Source organism: Mirounga angustirostris, unplaced genomic scaffold, assembly GCF_029215605.1.
Source record: "Mirounga angustirostris isolate CCGP_5_RB_7025 unplaced genomic scaffold, mMirAng1.0.hap1 SCAF_1, whole genome shotgun sequence".
Classification (NCBI taxonomy): domain Eukaryota; kingdom Metazoa; phylum Chordata; class Mammalia; order Carnivora; family Phocidae; genus Mirounga; species Mirounga angustirostris.
The window spans coordinates 213155343-213177222 of NW_026991709.1; the positions used below are offsets into that span (position 1 = coordinate 213155343).

Genomic DNA, 21880 nt, shown 5'->3' on the forward strand with positions numbered 1-21880 from the left:
AGCACCGGAGGAACCGCACGACCTTCACCACGTACCAGCTGCACCAGCTGGAGAGGGCATTCGAGGCCTCCCACTACCCAGACGTTTACAGCCGCGAGGAGCTAGCGGCCAAGGTGCACCTGCCCGAGGTGCGCGTGCAGGTGAGGGCACCCCACAGCCCAGGGAGGGAGCCAGAGCCGGATCGGGACCCTCCCGGTGTGTAGGCAGCAGATCTCCAAGCTGGGAAGGCTTCCCAGAGGAGGGGATGTGGGACTGGGACCTTGGTGTTTGAGTAGAAGTTTTCCAGTTAGAAAGCAGAAAGGGTTGGGGCATCTGGCTGGCTCGGCAGGTAGAGCGTGTGACTCTTGACCTCAAGGTTGTGAGTTCGAGCCTCACATTGGGTGTGGAGATTAAAAATAAAATCTTAAAAACAGAGAGAGAAAGGAGGACAGGCGATCTCTAAGCATCCAGGAGTGTGCGCTCAGCTGTGGAGGGGTTACACTGGGGGCGTTTCCAGCCGGTGCGAAGCGGGGGGACGGAGAGGCAGAGCGCGGCCGAGACAGAGCTCGTGAAGGGCGTCCAGTGCCGAGCCGAGCGGCTCAGACCCGGTGCCCGGGACCAAGAGAGGCCGCGGAGCCCGAGGGGCTGGGCTGAGTGGTGAGGAGAGCTTAGCTTCAGGAGACTTGGGGCTGATCTGATGGGGGCCCTGGGGGGATCCTTCGCTCGAGGCAGGTAACACTGTGTTGGCACAGCAGCAGGTGGGAGTCAGGCTGGACAGCAGGCAGAACCCTGCAAAGCTGGGAGCCCCAAAGGACACAGTGGGGTGGGGAAGAGTGGGCTGGCTCCTCCCCACGGGCCCTGAACCGGGAGCACCCCTCTCACCACCTCCAGGTATGGTTCCAGAACCGCCGGGCCAAGTGGCGCCGCCAGGAGCGTCTGGAGTCAGGCTCCGGGGCTGTGGCAGCCCCAAGGCTCCCGGAGGCCCCAGCACTGCCGTTTGCCCGCCCCCCAGCCATGCCACTGCCCCTGGAGCCCTGGCTGGGCCCCGGGCCCCCGGCCGTGCCAGGCCTCCCGCGCCTCCTGGGGCCGGGGCCTGGGCTGCAGGCATCCTTCGGGCCCCATGCCTTTGGTCCGGCCTTCACAGAGAGCTTCACCCTGGAGGAGGCATCCCTGCGGCTGCTGGCCAAGGAGCATGCACAGGCTCTGGACAGGGCCTGGCCACCGGCCTGAGTCTGGGGCCCAGCTAGCCCTCTCATCTCGGCCTGTCCGTGGCCACCCATGCCGGTCCCCTCAACCACCTCCTCAGCCTGCCCTGCAGGGAGACTGGTACTGTCTCAGGAAGGAAATGGCCTGGCCTGGGGCCTCAGCCTCCCGGTCTGCCAGACGGGCGTGGGGTGGATGGTGAGGCTCTGGAACAGTAAGGCTGCCATCACAAGCCACTCTGTGCCCAGGTCCCCCGCCCGCGCCTCGTCCTTCACAGCCAAGCCCCGGCTCTTGGGCCTCCTGCTCTCTGAGAAATTCCCTGCTTTCACTGCGTGCTCCCATGTGCCTGTCCTGGGCCCATCGTTTTACCCCTTGATGACCACTCAGCTGGACTTGAGGACAAGGAGGCCATCGAGGGCAAGGAACAGGGTGTGACCAGGCTTGGGGCTGGCCTAGTGTCAGGATGACAGGGGACCTCCCCATGGGACGGGGCAGCGTGGGTCAGGACAGGAGGGGAGGGGCTCAAGGGCAGAAGCTGCAAGTGACCAGCACCCTGCCTTTGAGCTCTGTCCATGAAGTGACCATAGGCTCACTTCTGAGTCCTCACACCAGTGCACACCACTGGGGTTCAAGCTAGTCTGCTCTTCTCGGTTCACTTGGCATCTCATACGCAAGTCCCATGGCCATGTCTTCTTTACCTTGTGGCAGCTGGGTCAATCGCCTGCCCACCCACCCACCCACCCACCATCCATCCATCCACCCACCCACCCACCCACCATCCATCCATCCATCATGTAATGCGGACATGATGGTGAACAGACAAAAATCCCTGCCCTGATGGAGCCGCCACTCCAGTGGGAGAAAGAAAGAAGCACAATTAAATAAATACATACGTACATAAAACACCAGCTGGTTATAAGTGCTGAGAAAATAAAACCACAAGAGGCAATCCTGAGTGTGTGGCAGGATTACAGTTTAACAGGGTGCTTGGGGGCCTCTTGGAGGTGACATCATAGAACTGGAGAAGGTAAAAGAGCGAGCCATGGGAACACCTGTGGGAAGAGCCACCCAGGCAGAGGGAATGGCATGTTCAAAGGCCCTGGGGCAGGACCAGCCTGGTGTGTGGGAGGAACCACCAGGTACCCCTGGGGCTGAAGTAGAGTGAGCGAGGTGCCAGCAGGGAGGTGACAGGAGGCAGGTCTGGCCAGGTCTTGTGGCCATTACAACTTTGTTTCTACCCTGAGAGCCATGGGGATCCATGGGAGGGTTGGGACCTGCTCTGGGCGGGCCACCAGGGAGGGCAGGTAATCCGATTGGCAGAGTCCTCCTAAGAGGATGAGGGCTCTCGGTTTCCTGGGACGAGGCAGAATTAGTCCCCAGCCCCACCCACCCCGCTAGACCAGACAGCACAGAGGAGCCTGGAGGGCCCCTGGTCCAGCCCCCCAGGTGGTGCCCGCATCCCGCCACTCCACCCCCTGCAACCGCATACCCTCTCAGGCCTCACCCCAGGGCCCCACGATCCTTCCCCTAGCCAGGCAGGGCAGAAGCTGGGACTGCTAGGAGCTGGTTCTCACTCAGGCTGTGGGTCAGGTTCCTGGTGCCAAATGCAAGACTCCCGGATGCATTTCCTGGTGGGGTGGGCACGGGGGAGGTTGAGCCCTGGGTACTAGTGGGGTGACAGGAGGACAGTGGGTACACCTAGGTCCTGGGGCTCAACTGGCCAATGCAGAGAACACATGACCTTGGTAAAGGAAGGAAAAGGAAGTCCCTTCCCTCTGGCTGGGCTTGCTAAACTGGGTAGGCGGTGTCAGCCAGGAGTCCTGGGGCCACCCCTGTCCAGAACTACCCACTGGGGCTACAAGGACCCAGAGCCAGAGAGAGCCGTCACCTGGATACCGAAGCCCGAGTCCAGCGACCTGAAGGCAGAGCCCGCCCTGGACGCTTCAGTCTCTCTCTCATGTTCGGATAGTTTGGAACGGGTTTGAGTCCCTTGTGACCGAGATGGCCTGTCTAGAAAAACCTCCCCCTGGAGCCAATGGCCTGAGGCACCCCCCTGCCCGCCCACCCAGACAGCAGCCAGGGCCTGCCAGCGTCGGTCCCCCAGGGCCCTGATCCAGCCTCGCCGTGGGGACCAAACAGGCACCAGGTCAGGGGTCTCCTCTGTTCTCAGAAAACCCTGTTTTCTCCAGGAAAATGAAGTCTTCCATGGGGGCCGGGTGGAGAAGATGTTCTGCGCCGCGGGGGTCCTCCTTCGGGGCCTGGTGAGGCCCCTGGTGGCTGCATGCGGCTGGCCCCTCCCCGCTAGAACTTCTGGTTCTTGCTCAGACGGTTATGACGCCAGATGTTGTGTTTTCGCAGCAGCCGCCAGTACTCCCGGCTCTCGGGGTCCAGCTCCTCTAGCTTCTTGGGGGGGCCCACGTTCATCTGGAACAGCCTGCCGTGGCGTGGGCAGGAGTCAGGGAGGCAGGGCAGACCCCCAGAGGTCCCCAACCCTGGGCACCGTGGGCAGAGGTGGCAGCAGGCTGGGCCCCCCAGCCACATGGTGGCGGCATGATCCCGGGGCACGCCCTCCCACCCCGAGCTGGGTTCCTGGCTGTGGAAAAGCTGCCCCATCCCAGTGGCGCTGGTACTGGAGGTGGGCACACACCAAGTCTTGTGCTGCCTCCTGGCCATTGTCTGTGCCGGGAACACCTCCCCACCCACCCACTCAACCTTTCGGAAGCTTCCCTAAGCTTTAAGGATCAGCACAGGTCAATGGCTTCAGTGTCCTGCTACTGGTCCTGGGGCCAAGAGCAAAATCTTCCCTGTATCCCCCCTGGCCCTGCAAAGGCCGAGATCCATCCCCTCCCTGCCCCATCTCCCTCTATTCTCCACCTTCACGTCCCGCTGTTCTGCTAACAAACCAGGCGCAGTCCTGCCCCAGGGCCTTTGCACGGACTCTTCCCTCTACCTTTAAAGCTCCTTCCACCCACTCAGGTCTTGAGTCACGCCTCCCCTCCCCAGGGAGGCCCTATGGAAACCTCAGATCTGAGACCTTGCCCTGGCATGCGCTCTCGGGGCTCTCCAGCCTGGCTCACTCACCACTCGGGGTACTCCGCGTCTGGCTTCAGGACCACGTCCTGGCCCTCCTTGTAGATGTTGACGCCCATGGCATGTGTGGTGAGTCGGACGGGGTCTGTGCACACGTCTGGGTCCTTCAGGGCCTCACTGGCCACTCCACCTTTGCCGCCTTTGCCCCCCTTCATGACTGGGGGGTGGGAGAGAGTCATTTCTGCCAGCTGCGTCCTCGGGAGGCTGGCCTTCCCTTCTGACCTCTCTTTCTCCAGGTGGACCCGGGCCCCTGACTAGACGGTCTGCTGCACCCCAGATGATTTTAAGTGGGACGTGGATACTGCATTAAACACTGACGCTTCCAGTGACCAGGTCACTGCTTTCCAATTCTGTTTATCTCACGGAAAAAGGGCGGGTATGCGTCTTGAAGGCCCCACATTTTGTCAATTCCCTCCTTCCAACAAAGGAGGTCAGGCCAGGCTATACCCGGGTGATTCTGCCTTTGCTTCAGTGGCTAAACCTCAGCTGGGCCCCACTGCGTCCTCAAAGTTCCGGTGGCGACTTGCTCAAGATCACACAGTGCCTTTAAAAGGCCCAGCCAGGGCTGGATCCCAAGCTCAGGACACCGCCCTCCGCCCCCCCCGCGCCCCCCCGGCCACCGCAAGAAAAACACCCCGCACCTGCGCAGTGAGTCCAATCACGGCCCAGGTACCTCAAACTGCGCCTGCGCACATAGCTCAGCGCCTGCCTCTTTGCGCTTGCGCACTGATTCTAGGAAGCACCTCCCAAGCCAGCGCCTGCGCACTACTAACTCCCCAATGTCCCAACCCTCTCCCCTCTGGGTCCCTCTTAACCCAGCTCACCCGGTCTCTTGGCATAACCCCGTACCAGGAGCCTTCCAGGCTCGGCAGGGACCGGGAGCTCCCGGGCCCGCCAGCCGGCCCAGGTCCACGTAGCCCCAAAGAGACGTCTGGCCGCCATGACGTATGCTGACTGCCGGCACGTGCCCTTTTCCGGGAGACGAGAGCGGCCAGGGGGTGCTTGGGAGTTGTAGGCTCGTAGAGATTTCTGGGAAATGTAGTATTCCAGTCTTAGGCGTTCAGGGTGCCTTCTTTAAAACTTTTAGATCTCCTGTTACTGTTAAGAGGGGACTTTCGAGATATTTCATTTACTTATTGCCCTTCTTCAGTTATCACTTACTTTAAGATCACGCCTTATGCATTCCTGATTCTAGTCAATGAGCAATTAATGAAAGTCTAAAAGTAATTCGGGAATACCTAATAGACTCATTATATCCCAGCCCTTTTGCTAAATCCGTAACCAGCTCGATCTCGTTTAGTCCTCACAAGTAGGAGGTAGGTACTATTATTATCCCCAGTTTAATTGCGGAAGCGAAGCTCAGGGATGGAAAGTTGGGCCAGGACTTGCCATTCCGCCCCCAACTGTGAGCGAAACCGGAAGCCCGTCTACATTAGGGTCCCTGCGCTGCTTCCGGTGTCTCTCGAGTCGAAAAAGACCGCCCCTCACTTTAATATTTCCCAGTCCCATTTCTTCCCATCTGCCATCCATTGGAATCATGCCCACAGCCGTAGATGGCAGGCAGTGATCACTAATCCCAATTTGTAATTGAGGAAATAGGTCCAGAGGCCAGCCGGGACTCCCACTCCGTGTAAACTGAGGCCCGGGATTCGAACGCTTGATTCCGACACCTAGCGCTCCCGCACGGCGAGGCTAGCTGGGAGAACTACATTTCCCAGCAGGCCCCCGCAAACGCGCGCAAGCCCAGTAGGTCCGAGAGCTGCGCGGACAGACCTGCCGGCGCCGCGGCCGGGAATCGGCGAGCCGCGGCCGCTGGAGGACTGTTCGGCTGGGGGCGTGGGGTTCTGGGGGGCCTCGCGGTGTGAGGCCACCTCGGTTTGGAAAGTGAGTGTCCCGGCGGGGGCAGAGCGGGGTCTGGAGCTGGCGGCTAAAGAAGGGGGTCTGAAGTCTTGGGGCTGGGGTCTGCGAGAGGACCGGGGTCTTAACTCCTAGCTTTAGGTGGAGTTACGTCTTCAGGCTGGGTTCTGAGGTCCGGGTCAGAGTCCGGGGTTGATCTTGAGCGTGGCATTGGAAGTTTTGAGAGTAGGCTCTGCTTTCTGGCGTCTTGGAGCTCTAGTATTAAGTCTGGTGTCCTGGATCTAGTCTTGGGCTGAGGTCCTGAGTCCGAGGTCTCGGGGACCTGCACCTACCGGGTCTGTATAGTCAGGCTGTGTCTCCAGCCTGGGTTACACGACGCGGTGGGGGGAGACTTGGAAGAACCAAGTCTGGGGGAACAGGGTCCACGGGTGGGGAGAGGCCTGGGCTGACAGGTACAGGGGAGTACTCCGGGGTTCGGAGCCTATGAAGCCACTGTCTTACAACTGCCTATTCTGCATCTTGATTTCCTCTTCTATAAATTGGAGATCATAGCGGACCCTTCCTTGCAGGGTATGGTGGGGATTAAATTCTGTGTTCTACATGAACAGCACCCACCTAGAGCTTGGCACCACGTTGGCAGTCAGGAAATCTTATCTTTGAATCTCTCTTTCAGATGTTGGCCTGAGCCTGGGGTCCAGGCATGGAATTCCTGACAACTTCCCAGTCTCCCTCAGGCCCTCCAGCTATGGACTTGGAGGAGCCCAGGGACACAATTCCACCTTCCCAGGACCTCACCCCCAACTGCCAGTGGGACCCGGTGCCGGGACGGTCCGGCAGCCTGAGTCAGATGGAACTCGATGGGCCAAGTGTTGAGGACCTGGTGCAACGGTTTGAGGCTCTGCCTGGTGATCTGGTGGGCTCGTCGCCGGATGGACCTCCCTGCCCCTTGCACGTGGCCACGGGCCACGGCCTGGCCTCCCAGGACGTTGCTGATGCCCATGGACTCTTGTCTGCCGAGGCCGGCCGGGACGACCTGCTGAGCCTTTTGCACTGCCAGGAATGCCCTCCTTCCCAGTCTTGTCCCAAGGAGCCTCCGGACCCTGCCCCTCGCCCGCTGCAGCCCCCTGAGGACCCAGATGGAGATACCAGTGCCCCAGAATGGGCGGAGGGAGCTTCTGCCGAGCATGGTGGCAGCAGGAGCTCAAGCAGCTCCCCGGAACCGTGGCTGGAGACGGTACCTCTGGTTGCTCCTGAAGAACCGCCTGCCAGTACCCAGGTAGAGCCTGTCCCGCCCCCCAGGCTGCCTCTGCTGCCAGGAACCAAGCCAGGGGACTCAGTCCTGCCCCTCTTCTGTCTTCTTCCAGAGCCCCAAGACCCTGGTGCCATACCCTGCCCTCCAGGAGGGTGAGTGTCCTGCCCACCCTGGCCCCAGGGACTTAGCAATTTCAGAATCGCCCCAATCAGGCTTCTCCCAAAATGGCATAAAGTTTGCCAGTAAGGAATTGTTCCTAGAGAGGCTCCGAGGTTGGTTGAGTAGATTCCGGATGGTCTGGGAGGGGAGAGAGAGTGGTGAGAATGTTCTAGAATGAATAGGGGATGGAAGGGCATGTGTGGCATTTTAGCATGGTTCTAGAGCAGGGCTTGGCAAATTGCCATCTGCGATCAAATCCAACCCACCTGTTCTGGCATGTCTTGTGGGTTTTACATTTTTAAGTGGTTGGAAAAAAACAGAATAGTATTTCTTGATGCATGAAAACAATGTGCAACTCAAATTTCAGTGTCCAGAAATAAAGTTTTATTGAGACACCGTCATGCCCATTCATTTACGTATTGTCTACCGTGGTTTTCATGTTACAGTGGCCAGGTTGAGTAGTTGCAGTCCAGACCATCTGGCCCACAAAGACAAACGTATTTACTGTTGGGCCCCCTGCGTAAAAAGTTTGTCGATCTTGGGATGCCTGGATGGCTCAGTCACTTAAGTGTCCAACTCTTGAGCTCAGCTCAGGTCTTGATCTCAGGGCTGTGAGTTCAAGCTCCACGTTGGGTGTGGAGCCTGCTTTAAAAAAAAAAAAAAAAGTTTCTCAATTTCTGCCCTGAAAGCATGGAAAGAACCAGTTCTGGGCACCTAGAATGTTCCAGGATTTCCCCCCAAACTACCTGAGGCTGTAAGTCAAAGAACAAGTTTTATGGTTGTAGGAAAGTGAAGCTGGTTTGGACTTACAGTTCCAAGAAGGTGCTGGAATCATGGGTGGAGCCATGACTCACCTTGGGAGTTCCAGAATTTGGCCTTGGTTCTAGATTAAAAGAACCTGGGCTGATAGTGTTCTAGAATGGTGAACAGAGCTGTCTAGACTGGGGGTTTCGTAATCATGGGGTGAATAGAGCTTTCTACGATTCTAGCTCAGGGGGTGTTCTAGCACTGTGGACAGGGCTGTCTGATTCCAGAGTAATCAAAAAGTTCTAGAGTCATGTTATACAATAGAATCATAATGTGAATGATGTGTAACTTTTTTTATTTTTATTTTTATTTTTTTAAAGATTTTATTTATTTATTTGAGAGAGAGAGAGAATGAGAGACAGAGAGCATGAGAGGGAGGAGGGTCAGAGGGAGAAGCAGACTCCCTGCCGAGCAGGGAGCCCGATGCGGGACTCGATCCCGGGACTCCAGGATCATGACCTGAGCCGAAGGCAGTCGCTTAATGATGTGTAACTTTTTTTAAAAAAGATTTTATTTATTTTGAAAGAGAGAGAGTGCGTGCATGCTAGCAGGGGGAGGGGCAGAGGCAGAGGGAGAGAGAAAAATCCCAAGCAGGGGTGCCTGGGTGGCTCAGTTTGTTAAGCATCTGCCCTTGGCTCAGGTCATGATCTCAAGGTCCTGGGATTGAGCCCCACGTTGGGCTCCCTGCTTCTCCCTCCCCCTCTGTCGCTCCCCCTGCTTGTGCCTACTCTCTCTCAAATACACAAATAAAATCTTAAAAAAGAAAAAAAGAAAATCCTAAGCAGCCTCCCTGCTGAGCGTGGAGCTTGACACAGGGCTCGATCCCATGACCCTGAGATCATGACTTGAGCTGAAATCAAGAGTCAGATGTTCAAACAGCTGAGCCAGCCAGGCACCCCTGTGTGTAACTTTTAATTTCCTAGTGATCTGCTTTAAAAAATAAACATAGGGGTGCCTGACTGGCTCGGTCAGAGGACGTGCAACTCTTGATCTCGGGGTCATGATTTCGAGCCCCACTTTGGGTGTAGAGATTACTTAAAAAACAAAAACTTAAAAAAAAACAGGAAAAAGTAATAACATTTTAATTAACTCAATCTATATAAGGTGTCGTTTCCACATATAATCAATATCTTATAATTATTTTACCCTTTTTTCATACTAAATTTTTAAAATCTAGTGTGCATTTTCAGGTGCCACATTTCAGGTGCCCAATCCCCACACGTGCCTGGCTGCTAGCATATTGGATGGTGCGGTTCTAGAACCCCAGAGTGGAGTTCTGTTGTTCCAGAATCTTAGATCACGAAAGAGAATGGGCAGAACAGGCTATAGTTTAAATTTACTTGGAATCATCCAGAGCTGGGGCCTGCGCCTGCAGTTCTAACCCAAAAAAGCAACCACTCCTGGTTAGGACATTCTGGGAGAACTGGCTGGTTCTAGATTACTCAGGGAATTACGGAGCTCGACGGCAGAGTTCTGTGTGGTTCTGGGCTAGGTTGGTGGAATTCTAGAACTATGTGCAGAGTAGTCCATTTCTGGACTACTCAGATCATTCTTAGACTCACTGGGGACAGCTAAGGTGTCCCGACTATTTGAGGATGTTCTAGAACCATAGGAAGAGCTACCCAATGCCATCATGATTAAGAAGTTACAGAATCACAGAGTGGGAAAATGTGGTTCTGGAGGGGTGCTGATTTCTAGACCCTGCAGAATTCTGTGGTTTGAGAGCTGTCAGGGAGCTCTAGAACCCCAAATGGAAGCCATTTGGGGTTCTGGACGGTGTGAGTTTTAGACATGTGGGACGTTGTCTCTTCCTACTCTGATTGGGCAGTTCTACAACTATGGAGTAGAGTTGTCTCCAGTCCTGGGCTGACAAGGGAGAAATCTAGAACAGTGGGCAAGGCTAAATGGCTTCAGATTGATTCGGGGGATTCCAGAACCATTGAGTACAGGTGACTATGGTTTTATAATGTTGCTGGTTTTAGAAATGGGACGGCCTGGTTCTAGCCTGATGACAGAATTCTAGAAACACAAGGTGGAGGTGCCTGAAGGCTAGAGCGGTTTTTGGATCCTGCCGTGGTTCTAGACTCTCAGAGGGCTCCTGACACTGGGTCCTCTGCCCTGGAGTCCTTGAGCCGTGGACAGAGTTCAGCTGGCTCTAGACCAACAAGAGGCTGTGGATGTCTGTGGCTCCTGCTAATGGGATGGTTCTGGAACAGTGGGCGGATGTGTGTGGCTCAAGAGCGCTAAGCCATGGGGTGGAACACTGTGCTTCCAGACCACTGAGGGAGCCAAGACCCAGGGCAGAGCCTGTGGGGTTGGACATGCGTGGCTCAGGGCTCACAGGGGCTGACCCTCCTCCACTGTTGCCTTTAGTACCTGGTCCCTGTGACCATGAAGACCTCCTAGACGGTGTCATATTTGGGGCCAAATACTTGGGCTCCACCCAGCTGGTGTCCGAGCGGAACCCACCCCCCAGCACACGCATGGCCCAGGCCCGGGAGGCGATGGACCGTGTCAAGGTGAAGCCAGGGCTGGGCAGGTGGAGTTCCCTGGGGCCAGTGGGCGGGTGGGTGGGTGGGCTGCCGGCCAGGTCCTCCAAGGCCCCTGGAGCCCAGCGCGGCAGAGGCTGGGTCTTCGTGGGCCTCCACCTCCCACCCACCCCCACAGGCCCCTGATGGGGAGACCCAGCCCATGACGGAAGTGGACCTCTTTGTGTCCACCAAGAGGGTCAAGGTTCTGACGGCCGACTCCCAGGTACGGGGCCAGGCCCGGCCTCCGGGGGGCGGGGGCCCCGCCCAGCGCCCGCACAGCCCGCCCAGGCCTGGTCTCCCCCCTGCTCCAGGAGGCCATGATGGACCACGCCCTGCAGACCATCTCCTACATTGCTGACATTGGCAGCGTGCTAGTGCTCATGGCCAGGCGGCGGCTGGCGCGGCGGCCGGCATCCCAGGCCCACAGCCATAGGCTTTACAAGATGCTCTGCCACGTCTTCCACTCCGAGGACGTGAGCAGCCCCGCTCTGGGCGTCCTGGGGGAGAGGGGGACTCGGGCCGGCCCCACCCTCTTCCAGAGCCCACCTGGCCACACCGTCACCACAGCATCCTTCCATTGGTCCTCGGCGCGGGCCGCTGTCTCCCTTCCCACCCCCGAAGCCCCTGGTCCTTCCCGTAAGCCTTGGAGACTGGCAGCTGACCCCTGAACCTCCCCGCTCCGGGCCTGTCTCCCTCCCCTCCCCTTGCCCCCCACAGATTCCCCAAGACAGGGGCTGGTTTCCACAGTCCCCGAAGCCACAGGGCATCGCGCTGTCTCCTGGGAATCCTGCGCCCCATGGGGGTGGGAGGGCTTGGCTCTGAGGATGCCGGAGGGTTTGGGGGACCTGAAGGAGGTGGGTGGGACACCCCCCTGAGAGATGCTGCCCATCGGCCTGCAGGCCCAGCTCATCGCTCAGGCCATCGGCCAGGCCTTCACTGTGGCCTACAGCCAGTTCCTTCGGGAAAGCGGCGTCGACCCCAACCAGGTGGGCGCCCAGCAGAGCCAGGGCGCCGCGGGCCCCGGCCACCTCCACAATGGGGACCTCGACCACTTCTCCAACAGCGAGAACTGCAGGGAGGTGAGCAAGCAGGCTGGTGGCCCCCGCCAGCCCCCCAACAGAGCAGCCCTCATGCCCCCCACCCCGTGTCCCCCTCCCAGGTGTGCATCGAGAAGCGCCGGGGCGAGGGCCTGGGCGTGGCCCTGGTGGAGTCGGGCTGGGGCTCTCTGCTGCCCACGGCTGTCATCGCCAACCTGCTGCATGGGGGTCCCGCCGAGCGCTCAGGGGCCCTCAGCATCGGGGACCGCCTCACTGCCATCAATGGGACCAGCCTGGTGGGGCTGCCCCTGGCCGCCTGCCAGGCCGCCGTCCGCGTGAGTCCCCTGCAGGGTAGCCGGGTGCCCTTCCCTGGCGCGGTCCAGAAGGCGCAAGGTAGAGCATGAAGTCCTACCCGCGCCGGTGTGCTCAAGGAGACGGAGCCTTGGAGAGGGGACGCTACTGGTCCGGGGGGGCCTTGATGGGGTGAGGGCAGGATTTGAACCCAGGCGGTCTAGCTGCAGGGTTGGGAGCCTTCCTCTCTGCCCCGAGGCAGCCAGTGTGTTCTTGAGTCTTGACCCTTGTTGCCAGCTGGGGAAACTGAGGCCTGGAGCAGGGAAGGACCTGGCCAGGTTAGAAGGGCGGGCCGGACATGGTCCACGCAGCATGTTACGTTTGAGTGTGGCAGACGCTGCTAGAAATGTGCTCTCGACAGGGAAACTGAGGCCGCAGATAAGGAGGGGAGAGGTCACCGCTCCGACCCGAGGCCGCCCTGCTTGAGTCTGTGTTCTTAACTGCTTCTCAAGGGGTCTTCTAGAATCTAGAGCCGTGACTCTGAAGCTCCATTTCACGAGTGGGTAAACTGAGGCCCCAGGGGGCTGCAGTGTACCGAGAGGCCCCGCTAGGCCAACAGCCCGTGTCCTGCACAGGAGGTGAAGTCACAGACCTTGGTGACCCTCAGCATCATCCACTGCCCGCCGGTCACCACAGCCATCATCCGCCGGCCCCACGCCCGTGAACAGCTAGGCTTCTGCGTGGAGGACGGCATCGTGAGACCCCAGCCCCAGGACGGGGTCGGGGGGTGGGACTGGTGGCCCCGAGCACGGCCGCCTGAGCAGCCGCGGCCCCTCCCTGTCCCCTCCAGATCTGCAGTCTCCTCCGGGGCGGCATCGCAGAGCGCGGGGGTGTGCGTGTGGGGCACCGCATCATCGAGATCAACGGGCACAGCGTGGTGGCCACGCCGCACGCCCGCATCATCGAGCTGCTCACCGAGGCCCACACGGAGGTGTGTGGGCAGCGGGCGGGCGGGGGCGGGGGCCCTCCTGCCAGTGCGGGCCCGGCCCGAGCCGCCGGCCTTCTCTCTGGCCCCCCAGGTCCACATCAAAATGATGCCGGCCGCCACCTACCGCCTGCTCACCGGCCAGGAGCAGCCCGTGTACCTGTGACCAGCCACCAGCGCCCCCCTCCCTCCCTCCCTCTGCTGTGCCTTAGCCCCAGCAGCCCTGGGAGCCCGTCGCGGGGCCTCCAGGGCTTCTTGGCGCCGTGTTATTTTCTGATGTAAAACATTAAATGCTTAAAAAAAACGGGTAAAATCTTGGATCGAGGTCTGTGGGGTTGAGAGAGGAAAAATAGGACCGACTCTCACTCCGTGTGCTTCCCAGAAATCTCCAGAAGCCAGTGTTGTGAAAATACTCTATTTATTAAAGACTGGCAGAAGGAAGTGGGGTTCTAGGTTCTGAATGGGAAATCCGAGTCCCAGCGCCAGTGGGGAGAAAGGAATATGGGTCAGCTGGCCACCTGGGAGGGGTCACAGGTCAGTAGCCGGACCCCAGTCATAGCCGTCCTCGTCAGAGGACTCCATGTCTCGAGCTCGTGTAAACTTCTTCTTCAGGGCCTCCCGCCCGTAGGTCCTGGGGATCAGGAAACAGAGGGGAGGCTGTGGGCGGTGGGGAGGCTTGAACTACCCTTACCTGAGGCTGACTCTGCTAGGCACAATGGGTGTGGACAGAGACGAGCAGGACTGCTCATTTAGGGGTCAGGCCTCATTAACGAACTCCTACACATCTTTCAAAGCCCCATCTCATGTCCTCTCCTTCCGGAAGCTGTCCCAGTCTTCTGAGGAAGCGGGCCCTGACTACATGGGGTGGGATTGGCCCCTCTGCTTTCATCTCGCCCAGAAGGATGGGAGCACATTTAGACATAGCTTGGTTCTAGGTCCCTTCATCCCCTGAGCCTGAGTCCCAGGAAAAGGGCTGAGGGGCTCCAGTCTGGAGTACGGGGGCTCTTACCGCACGCTGTCCTGTCGCCACTGACCGTGGTGGGGGTGGCTGTCTACCTAGGAGTGGGGGAAAGGAGGTCAGCACTTCCCCCAAAGTAAGATAAACTGGAATGAAGAGCACCCCTGTCCCAACTCCCCACCTTGGCCCAGGCAGTGCTGCCCACGGGTTCTCTCCTAGCCCCACACAGGTCTGCAACTCGTCTCTAATTTTTAGTGAGAAGATATCCTGGGATTGGGGGGGAAGGCCTTGGCTGAGATCCCCTAGCCTGTCGGCAAAGGAGGAGTTGGGTTTCCCATCTGCAAAATTCCTGAGGGCTGTTCATAAATAAGTTCATATATGGAAAGTGCTCAGGATAGTGCCTGCCCCATAAGCAAGCTGCCATGGACAGTTGAGCAGGTCGGGTACTGCACAACTCCTGGGAGCACATCAGAGATTTGTACATTTTCACATTTAACTAAAGAGGGCCTGGAGGAAGGGGTACCTTTGTCAAATTTATAGAAAGGCACTGTGGGGGCTGAGGCAGCCTCACAAAGAATAAATACTATATAAATACTTGTTTTTGGTAAACACCCAAGTCGTATGGGCTGGGACTTGGGTAAGTGCATTGAGTTTAAAACAACCACCTTGTGACGTCAAGATGTATCTATTCCATAAGGAAACACAGCGGTGGAAACATTTGTTTTAAGTTGTTCAGTGACCCATGCATTCAAATAGCCTAGGTCTGGGTCTGAGATACTGATCTCAGCAGAGAAGCTTCTGTTTGTTGATATCCTGGGGGGAAACAGGTTCACCGCACCGTGTGTCTCAGCCGCATCCCAAGACCCTTGCCAGGGCCACCCCCGTGCCCTGCTCACCTGGGCCCCTCGGGGACCGGAGGCTCTCCCATGATCCCGCGGGCTCTGGGGCTCATCCATGAGCACGGGCTCCGAGGACCGGGCCAGAGCTGGCGCCGGGGGACCCTCGTCCACGTCCGTGTGGGGCCCGCCCTCGCCGTCTGTGTAGCCCTCGCCATCTGTCTCGTAGTCGCTGTTGACCCGGCTGTCACAGCTCAGATCTGCAGAGCTGTCGGCCAGGCCGCGGTGAGGGAGCTCCAGGTTGTCCTCCGAGGAGTTGTCCAGCTGTGGGGCGGGGAGGCCAAGCTGAGCCAAGACCCCGCCACCAAGCCAGGCCCTGCCTCATCTCAGACCAGATCCGCGACCCAGGACACCAGCCTTTGACCTCAGTCCCAAAACAGGTCAAGAGCCTGACCTCAGGCCAAATCTTGACCGCGGACACGCCCCCAGCCCTGACCCGGTACCTGGTCCTCGGCCGTCCAGATGGGCCGGGTCTGCTGCTCGCGGATGATGGCCTTGAGCTCCTCGTACCAACCGTCACTCGTGCCACGCAGGGGGATGGTGGCTGTGGGGAGGGGGCATCAGCACGGCGGAGAGACTCGGCCCAGGCCCCACCGCCGGCCCCGGATCCCCAGCTCCCGGCCCACCCGTGAAGAGGTGTTCGCTGTGCTTCCGTAGCTTCTGGGCTTGCGTGTAGAGGCGGCGGGTGCTGCGGCGGGAGGCGGGCGCCAGCCACTGGCGTAGGGCCTTGAGGGCCGGGCGGCTCTCGGGGGCGCAGAAGACCACGATGGGGTAGTACTGCACGTAGTTGAGGCGTTCGACCGCTGACGGCGTCACGTCCAAGAGCGCGTGCTTGTTCTGGGCCCAGCCCGCAGTGGAGACGGGGGGGGGGGGGGGACAGACCGCAGAGACAGAGCAGGAGACGGGTCAAGAGGCAGGTGAAAGATCAGCTGATCAGAGATGCAGGTGAAGGGCCAAGGTCAAGGTGGGCCCCAGCCTCGCACCGCAAGCTGGCATGTCGGAGGGGTGGGGGTGGTGGGGGAGGCTGGGAGAGCCCAGGGCTCGCCACTGTGTCCCTCCCAAGCCCCCACATCACAACACCTCCCCGAGGGGCGCCGTGGGAGTCCCTGCTGTGCAGCATGGGGCAAGAACAGGTCGGAGACCTGGGCCTTGGTTTCCCCACCCTTGAAACAGGACCCACAGCAGGGCCCTGCTTACTTTCTCCGCAATCATGCGCACGGTGTCCAGCTTGATGATCTTGGAGGGGCTATCTGTCCTCAACACACTGTCTGTGGAGGGGAGAGAGAACCCGGCAGCTTCAGAAGGGCATCCCCCTGGCCACTCAAATTCAAGCCTCCCTGCCCCTCCCCCGCTCAAGAACCCACCATGGCTCCCCATCGCCCTGCGAGCAATCCTAACAACAGCAGCAGCCCCCCTAGCCATGTGCCTGACACTCACTGCACTCAGTCTCCCAGCTGACCATGGCCTACACTGCTACTGACCCATCAGGCAGATGGGAGACAGCCTCAGGGACATAAGGTCACTGGCTCAGGGTCACAGAGCCAACACGGGGCAGGGTGAGGAGCCTCATTTGGAGTCTGTGTTCCAGACACTGGCTCTCCCAGACTTGACCCCAGCTCGAGGCCTTTGCTCAGACTGTGTCAAAGGAAGCTGCTCTCCCACCCCCCATCTGTCCTCTAGGACTTGAGATAGAGCACTGCTTCCTCCAGGAAGCCCTCTAGTGTAGCCAGGCAGCTGAAGGGGGAGACCCGCCCTGCCCGGGGGGCCTAAAAGGAATGGGGGAAACACAACCTTACCTGTTTTTTTATTGTTATAAAACGTGCATAACATAAAATGTACCACCTCAACCGTCTTTTAGCGCACAGCTCAGCGGCATGAAGCACCCTCACGCGGTCCTGCGACCACCCCCACCCTCCGTCTCCAGAACGTTCCATCTCCCCACACGGAGACTCTGTCCCCGTGAAGCAGGACTCCCCACCCCCTGCCCCAGCCCCGGCTCCCACCCTCTCCTTTCTGTCTCTGTGGACGGGACTCCTCTGGGGACGTCCTGGGAGTGGGGTCCTGCGGGATGTGTCCTGGGTCTGGCTCCTCTCACTGAGCCCAGTGTCCTCGGGGTCCCTCCGAGTCATGGCAGGTGTCGGGGTCCCTTCCTTTCTAAGGCTGGATCATGTTCCAGCGTGTGGATGGACCACACTGTGTTTATTCACTGGCCTTGGGTCGTGTCCGTGGTTTGGCCGCTGTGGACGATGCTGCTGGGAACGTAGGGGGGCAGATCCCAGTGTGAGCCCTTGCCTTTACTTCTCTTGGGTGTAGATCCAGACACGGACTCGCTGGCTGGGTCGGGTGGTGACTCTGTGTTTCACTTTCTGAGGAGCTGCCACCTGTCCTCCCCAGTGGCCGCCCCCCGCCATTCCCCCAGCCGCGCAGGAGGGCCCCGATTCCCGCATCCTCACGGACACTGGCTCCGTTGTTTGCTTCGTTTGACACTATGGCTCTCTGAACCACACCCAGGGGCCTCCTCCTCCTCCCACCAAGTTCCTGTCCCACAGGCCCTGCGTCCCAGGGTGCTCTTAGAAAAGCCTCCGGAAAGCTGCTGAGCCCCCCGGGGCAGTGAGAAGGCCAAACGGACAAAGGGCCTCACCTCCTGAAACGCTCACACCTTACGTGGGCACGAACACGGTGCCTGGGAGCCCCAGCCGCGAGCCACCGTGCAGGACACATCCGCCGCCTTCCCTCACTCATCCCTCCCACCGAGGACAAGAGACCCCATTTGAGAGGCAAGGAAGGGAGGGCTCAGAGAGGGCAAGCGGCCAGCTCAGGGTCACCCAGCCACACGGAGTAGGAAGGAATTTAGGGACACTGACCCACTGGACTCCCTGGCACTGCCTCGAGCTGACAGATGCCCACCCAGAGGACCCTCCAGCAGCTAGATGAGATGTTGTACCTCCAAAAGCCCCTCCACCCTCCTCTGGGGGCTCCTAACCAAGATCTCGACCCCACGGGGCTTTGAGCTGAGGCTTTATTAAGTGCATCTGCTCTGCAAATAGTGCCCCCTGCTGGAAAGTAGCTACAGGCAATATGTAAATCAGTGGGTGTGGCTGTATCCCAATAAAACTTTATTTGTAGGTGCCGAGATTGGAAGTTCATTATCATTTTTACGTGTCACAGAATTTTTCTTTTAACATCTCTTCAACCATTTAAAACGTGTAACTACGGGGCGCCTGGGTGGCTCAGTGGGTTAAGTGTCCGACTTGTGATTTTGGCTCAGGTTGTGATCTGGGGGTTGTGAGATCGAGCCCCGCATGGGGCTCCACGCTCAGCGGGGAGTCTGCTGGAGGATTTTCTCTCTCACCCTCTGCCCCTCCCCACTCTCGCGTGTGCACACACACACACACATTCTCTCTCTATATATAAAAATAAATAGATCTTTAAAAAAAAGTGTAAATACCATTCTTAGTTAGCAGGCTGTATAAAAACTTAGCTGATGGGCCAGATTTGGCCCAGGAGCTTTCATTTGCTGACCCCCTACTCCAGCTTGTTTCTGTAGTGGCTAATTTGGGGTCTCCTCAGGGCGATCATCTTGTTCAGTGCTGTGTCTGTAGCTCAATAAATATCTCTTCAACAAACAAAGGAACGGGTAGCACGTTGGCTGCCTGGCGAGGTGTGTTAAGACGATTCTGAGGCTCTATCCAGATTAAGAGTGCCAAGACCAATTCAGGACATCTGGCCCCCGGCATTAGAGGGGTGCTGGTGACTCACGTGCCTCATGTTTCCACGGGCTGTTCTAACTCTTCCCACAAACAGCAGCAGCGGCAGCCTGGTCATCAAGCTGCTTTGGCCCCAGAGATGGGGAAAGGGTCGTCAAATGACTCCCCCCGCCCCCGCCAACAAAGACCTGGGTTCTCACCTGCGATTTCGAACTGGTCAGGCATCTCAGCAGTCAACTTCTGCATCGCAATGTCTGCCACGGGCCCCAGGATCACCACCGGGCGCTTGAAGCTGGCTGAGGGGCAGAGAAACGGCAACAATCAAGGTCCCATTTGCAGCAAAGACTGCTGGATCTAAGCAGGCCCATGGCCGCCCAGCTAAAGACTACATCTCCCAGCGTCCCCTGCAGGCAAGGACAGCCATGTGACTAGTGCTGGCCAATGGGGTACAAGCAGAGGTGATGCGTGCGGTTCTGCTTGTATCCTCCAGGAAAGGTAGGAGCCCTCTTCATCTTCTTGCCCCTTGCCCCTGGCTGGAATGTGGGTGTTGGCGTGCCGTCTGGGACCACAGTAAGGCAGAAAAACAAGATGGGAGGGGACCACCCTTGGCTGTTACTTAAAAAAGGCGTCTTGTCTGTGTCTGCAGGTGTCACATGGGGTCCGATAGAGCAGCTGAACCAGCCAACTCAGTGGTCAGCAAACTACAACCCGGGGGCCACATCCGGCCCACTGCCTGTTTTATAAATAAAGTTTTATTGGAACACAGTCACATCCACTCTTTTACGTACTGTCTCTGGCTGCCTTCCCGCAGAGCTGAGTCCTTCTGAAAGAAACTACCTGGCCCACAAAGACTAAAACAGTTTAGTGTTGGATGGATACACCATTTTAGCCATGAGGAAACGGGCGCAGAGGGCAGGAGGAGAGGGGGTATCTGCTCTTGTTCTCCTCTCCTGAACTCCAGGCCTCTCTCTCTCAAAAGCTCGATACATTCAGATTTCTAAACATTCTTTGGTCAAAATTAAGTTGGCGGCCTTTTATTTTTAAGTCTGTCTCAAAAAATAAAAAATAAATCTTTCTCCTCTCCTGGACGTTGGAGAGGCAACTTTGGAGTGGCTCAGCCCAATCCCATCCCTCCAGCAGGTTTTTTTTTTTTTTTAAAGGCCTCTGCACCTGCCGCGATTCTTTCTCCCCCGAGGCCGTGGGCGAGAGCTTGCTTCCCTTCTGGTTATCTGGACGGGGCCGTCTCCCCACCAGCCCAGTGCTCAGAGGATCTATGATCTATGTGCTGCTTTTGTGTGTATTTATAAATATTTGATTAATTTCTTAAGATTTTTAGCTTTTTAAAATTAATTGTTAAAAATATACATAACAAAATTTACTATTTCACTGTATATTTTAAGGGGTACAATTCAGTGGCATTTAGTACATTCACAGAGCTGTGCAGTCACCACCCCTATTTCAGAATATTCTCATCACCTTGAAAAGAAATTTGTCCCCATCAGAAGTCACCCCCTTGTCCCCTCCCCCAGCGCCCGGCCCCCACGAGCCCCCTTCCCGTCCATGGATGAGCGTGTTCTGGACGTGTCACACGTATGGACTCACACCCCGTGTGGCCTTCTGTGTCTGGTTCCCTCCCTGAGCGTCGTGGGCTCGGGGTCCGTCCCTGGGGCCGCGCGTGTGGGCGCCTCACTCCCATTTGTGGCCTAGGGACGCTCCCGTGTGTTATATCCCTTCATCTGTTGATGAGCATTTGGGTTGTTTCCACATTTGGGCTGTTGTGAATCACACTGCTGTGAACATGCGTGTGCAGGTTTAGGTCTAACACCTGTTCACAGTATGGGTGTATTTTAAAGGGTGTCTGTTTAGCACCAGCAGCACCCACTGAATGTACAGCCCCTTCTCGCTGTGCTGTCTGGTGCCACGGGGGGCGATGGAGCACTTAAAATGTGGCTCGACAGGGCGCCTGGGTGGCTCCTTCGGCTCAGGTCATGATCTCAGGGTCCTAGGATCGAGCCCCGCATGGGGCTCCCTGCTCAGTGCAGAGCCTGCTTCTCTCTGTCCCTCTGCCTGCCGCCCCCCCCCCCGCTTGTGCTTGCTCTCTCCCTCTCTCTCTCTCTCTGTGTCAAATAAGTAAATAAAATCTTAAAAAAAAATAAAATAAAATGTGGCTCGTCTGAACTAAGATGCCCTTTGAGTGCAAAACACACACCAGATTTCGAACACAGTGCACACGCAAAAAAGGATGTGGAATATCTCACTGACAACTTATAATTGGATTATCTATTAAAATAATACTTTGGCTACATTAACAAGATAAATTATTTAAATTATCTTTAACCATTTCTTTTTCGAGATTCTATACGTCGTTTGCACATTTCAATTGGAAATAGAAATTAATTTTTAAGGAAAGAAGCCCTTTCCTGTTTCCTTACTTCGGCACCCTACAATAACCAAAAATGGGTATTTTTGGTGGGAGAAGAGAGGTAAGGATGGGGGCTTCTGAAGGCTGATGTGGCTGAACACTTGGCCCAGAACTTCCAACAATCTTTTTTTTTTTTAAAGATTTTATTTATTTATTTGAGAGAGAAGGAGAGGGAGCACGAGAAAGTGGTGAGCAGAGCCAGGGGTCTGCGAGGGTGCATACTGCAGGTGTCCGTGGCTCAGTGGATGAGGCTAGAGGGGAGGGGCAGAGGCAGAGGGAGGGGGAGAAGCAGACTCCCTGCCGAGCAGGGAGCCCGATGTGGGGCTCGATCCCAGGACCCCAGGATCATGACCTGAGCCGAAGGCAGTCGCTTAACCAGCTGAGCCACCCAGGCGCCCCAACTTCCAACAATCTTACGAGCCTCCCCAGCCAACCCCCCCGCCCCCGCCACCCCAGGGACTCACCCTCTCGAAGCACCACGTGTTCATACGGCGGGTAGTGACCCTGCCTGGTCAGAGCGGACAGGTCCTCGCGGCTCTGATGGGTGGTCTTCTTGGCCCCACGCCGAAGGCCCCGCAGCCGCCAGAACTCGGCCCGCGCGCTGGAGCCCGTCGAGGCACCCGGCCCGGCCCCCACGGCGCGCTGGGCCGCCTCCAGACTGGCCAGCTGCTCCGCCCTGGGGAGAAGGCAGGGGACTGGTCACCGA

General features: G+C 57.7%; 3 protein-coding genes across 10 annotated transcripts in view; 1 reads left to right on the forward strand and 2 right to left on the reverse strand.

Moving 5' to 3' along the window:
* On the forward strand, positions 1-13610 carry APBA3 (amyloid beta precursor protein binding family A member 3). Of its 6 annotated transcripts, none has more exons than XM_064573409.1 (11): positions 1-140; positions 6803-7405; positions 7494-7533; positions 10721-10866; positions 11015-11101; positions 11190-11351; positions 11778-11957; positions 12038-12250; positions 12842-12961; positions 13057-13197; positions 13286-13610. In XM_064573409.1, the coding sequence occupies exons 2-11, from the start codon at positions 6830-6832 to the stop codon at positions 13355-13357; spliced, it is 1737 nt and encodes a 578-aa protein (XP_064429479.1). In that variant the 5' UTR covers positions 1-140; positions 6803-6829; the 3' UTR covers positions 13358-13610. The 6 variants fall into 6 exon arrangements, 5 of the variants coding, with proteins under 5 accessions (XP_064429479.1, XP_064429482.1, XP_064429498.1 ...); XM_045863325.3 differs by lacking the exon at positions 1-140 and adding an exon at positions 5821-6156; XR_010405944.1 differs by lacking the exons at positions 1-140; positions 13057-13197; positions 13286-13610 and adding exons at positions 5788-6156; positions 12628-12765 and having other exon boundaries at positions 11778-12250.
* Positions 2060-5261, reverse strand: MRPL54 (mitochondrial ribosomal protein L54). Its single transcript, XM_045863324.3, has 3 exons — positions 5097-5261; positions 4264-4429; positions 2060-3616 (listed from the first exon to the last, which is right to left on the reverse strand). The coding sequence occupies exons 1-3, from the start codon at positions 5212-5214 to the stop codon at positions 3484-3486; spliced, it is 417 nt and encodes a 138-aa protein (XP_045719280.1). The 5' UTR covers positions 5215-5261; the 3' UTR covers positions 2060-3483.
* The window catches only part of TJP3 (tight junction protein 3), a 19698-nt gene continuing 11410 nt past the window's right edge, over positions 13593-21880 (reverse strand). For 2 of the 3 annotated variants that reach the window (XM_064573398.1, XM_045863326.3), the window contains exons 14-21: positions 21639-21850; positions 18953-19048; positions 16243-16313; positions 15672-15882; positions 15489-15589; positions 15046-15309; positions 14201-14247; positions 13593-13822 (exon numbers count right to left, since the gene is read on the reverse strand). In XM_064573398.1, coding sequence (XP_064429468.1) covers positions 13720-13822; positions 14201-14247; positions 15046-15309; positions 15489-15589; positions 15672-15882; positions 16243-16313; positions 18953-19048; positions 21639-21850 — 1105 coding nt within the window. In that variant the 3' untranslated portion in view covers positions 13593-13719. The remainder of the gene's footprint in view (positions 13823-14200; positions 14248-15045; positions 15310-15488; positions 15590-15671; positions 15883-16242; positions 16314-18952; positions 19049-21638; positions 21851-21880) is intronic. The other variant, XM_064573404.1, reaches the window with a different exon arrangement.